Raw genomic sequence first — 1,710 nt, 5'->3', positions numbered from 1 at the left:
CAGTTTCACGTCTCCAAAATGAGCGTAGGCATGGGTCAGAGCTGTGAGGCACCGCACATTTTCACGTCAAGTTTGGATTTTATAAATTACAACCTTGGCGTAAAAAGTGGCGTACGCAAGTTTCTGGGCTCAAATTGTGCYTACGCCAGTTTTATAAAACCAACCCCTGGCCTGTTGGAGAGCCAGAGCAGAGGTGGAGGTTTATTTACCCCACATCACTCGTTTCAGGTAGAGATCAAACCAGGAACAGAACCAGGAACAGTCTGACTTGGATTACTTAAAAAAACCCAAAAAAAACAACAACAAGACAATTCAGTAAAGATTCATCGACTGCTCGGCAGGTGATCAGGATTGGCTGTTTTAGTTTTAGATTGTGATTTAGTTTCCTTTTTGTCGGTGAACAATTCTTACCAAAATGTTAACTCTAACTAAAAGTTTTAAATTGATTTATAAAAACTCTCAAAGTTAGCTGCTTGTAATAGTCAGAGGGGGTCACAGAGACTGAGCTGCCACTGCTGGAAAGAGGTTGGTGTTTGTGATGAGCGAGCTACGAGACCATTTCTGAGCCAAATCATGCTACATTTTATTTGCGTTATTTTGCTACCCACATGATCAAACAGAAAGACAAAGTTGATCTAATCCAGATTTACAGATGACGACTCCTCTGCTGATGCTTATTTTGGTTTCACAGCTCTGTGTCCTGACCTGAAACCCTGAAACTGTTTTATTTTTATTTTTTTCTGTGGCTTCCAATTGTTTAACGGAGGCTCCTCGACACTGTAATGACCCGTGGGTGGAGCAGAGCAGAGCCATAAAAGAAACCATAAAATGCAGGAGCTTCACAATGATCCTGCACCGTGACACAAAGGACAAAGGTCCTGTGGTTTATTCAGGCCTTATCATTAGTTTCCCATCATAAAGTCTCTGCTGTTTAAGCTGTTACCATGAAGCTGAAGTGATGGTATCAAAGTATAAACATGTAGGAGACACGCTTCCTGAACTCTTATCTACACTAAATTAGATTAAACATTTCATTTTCATTAACTGAGTCCTTCACTCCAGCACAGTTATTAATAAACAGATGTTTAAAATCATTTTAACCTTTTTTTTCAGTGATCCAGCTGCACTGTTAGAGGGAGTAACCAGCAGGTTTTCCACCAAGTTTGAACTCGAAGAGGTAATTTCTAATTTATTTTTATTTATTTTAGAAATCTTTTCTTTCAAACTGATGTTGAATTTGCACTAAATGAGTCAGAAACCTTATCAGACAGAGGTCATGATGATGTGTGTTCATGATGAGTCAGTGTGGTTTTTAGTTCACTTGTTCACATTTGTTCAGCTACCTGAGTAGCTGATGCTAACAGACAGCTTCGGTCCAAAGGGCAGAGCTGGTGAGACACAGAAATGCTAAACCAGGGGTGGGCAATCATGGCCCTGGAGGGCCGCAGCCCTACATGTTTTACATGTTTCTCTGCTCCAACACACCTGATTCAGTCACTGAACTACCTCCTCCAAGTTCTGCTGTATGGAGGACCGACTCTGACATAATTAGGAATAAAAGCAGAAACATATAAATGAACCACTAAATAAATAAATACGTTTAAAATGCACCAAATAAATTAAAAAAGAATTTAACCTCAAGTTTTATAATTTAATTTACCTTCATATTTATTTTTCCAGCTTAGTTCCAATAAATTGTATATTTTAACA

General features: G+C 39.0%; 1 protein-coding gene across 1 annotated transcript in view; it reads left to right on the top strand.

Annotated features, from left to right (window-relative positions):
- Positions 1-1,710, top strand: part of anpeplb (alanyl (membrane) aminopeptidase-like b) — a 22,913-nt gene that overhangs the window by 19,799 nt on the left and 1,404 nt on the right. The window contains exon 19 of the mRNA XM_014028883.1: positions 1,114-1,177. Coding sequence (XP_013884337.1) covers positions 1,114-1,177 — 64 coding nt within the window. The remainder of the gene's footprint in view (positions 1-1,113; positions 1,178-1,710) is intronic.

Source organism: Austrofundulus limnaeus, unplaced genomic scaffold (genome assembly GCF_001266775.1).
Source record: "Austrofundulus limnaeus strain Quisiro unplaced genomic scaffold, Austrofundulus_limnaeus-1.0 Scaffold828, whole genome shotgun sequence".
NCBI classification, from domain to species: domain Eukaryota; kingdom Metazoa; phylum Chordata; class Actinopteri; order Cyprinodontiformes; family Rivulidae; genus Austrofundulus; species Austrofundulus limnaeus.
This window is presented reverse-complemented; position numbering and strand designations above follow the sequence as displayed.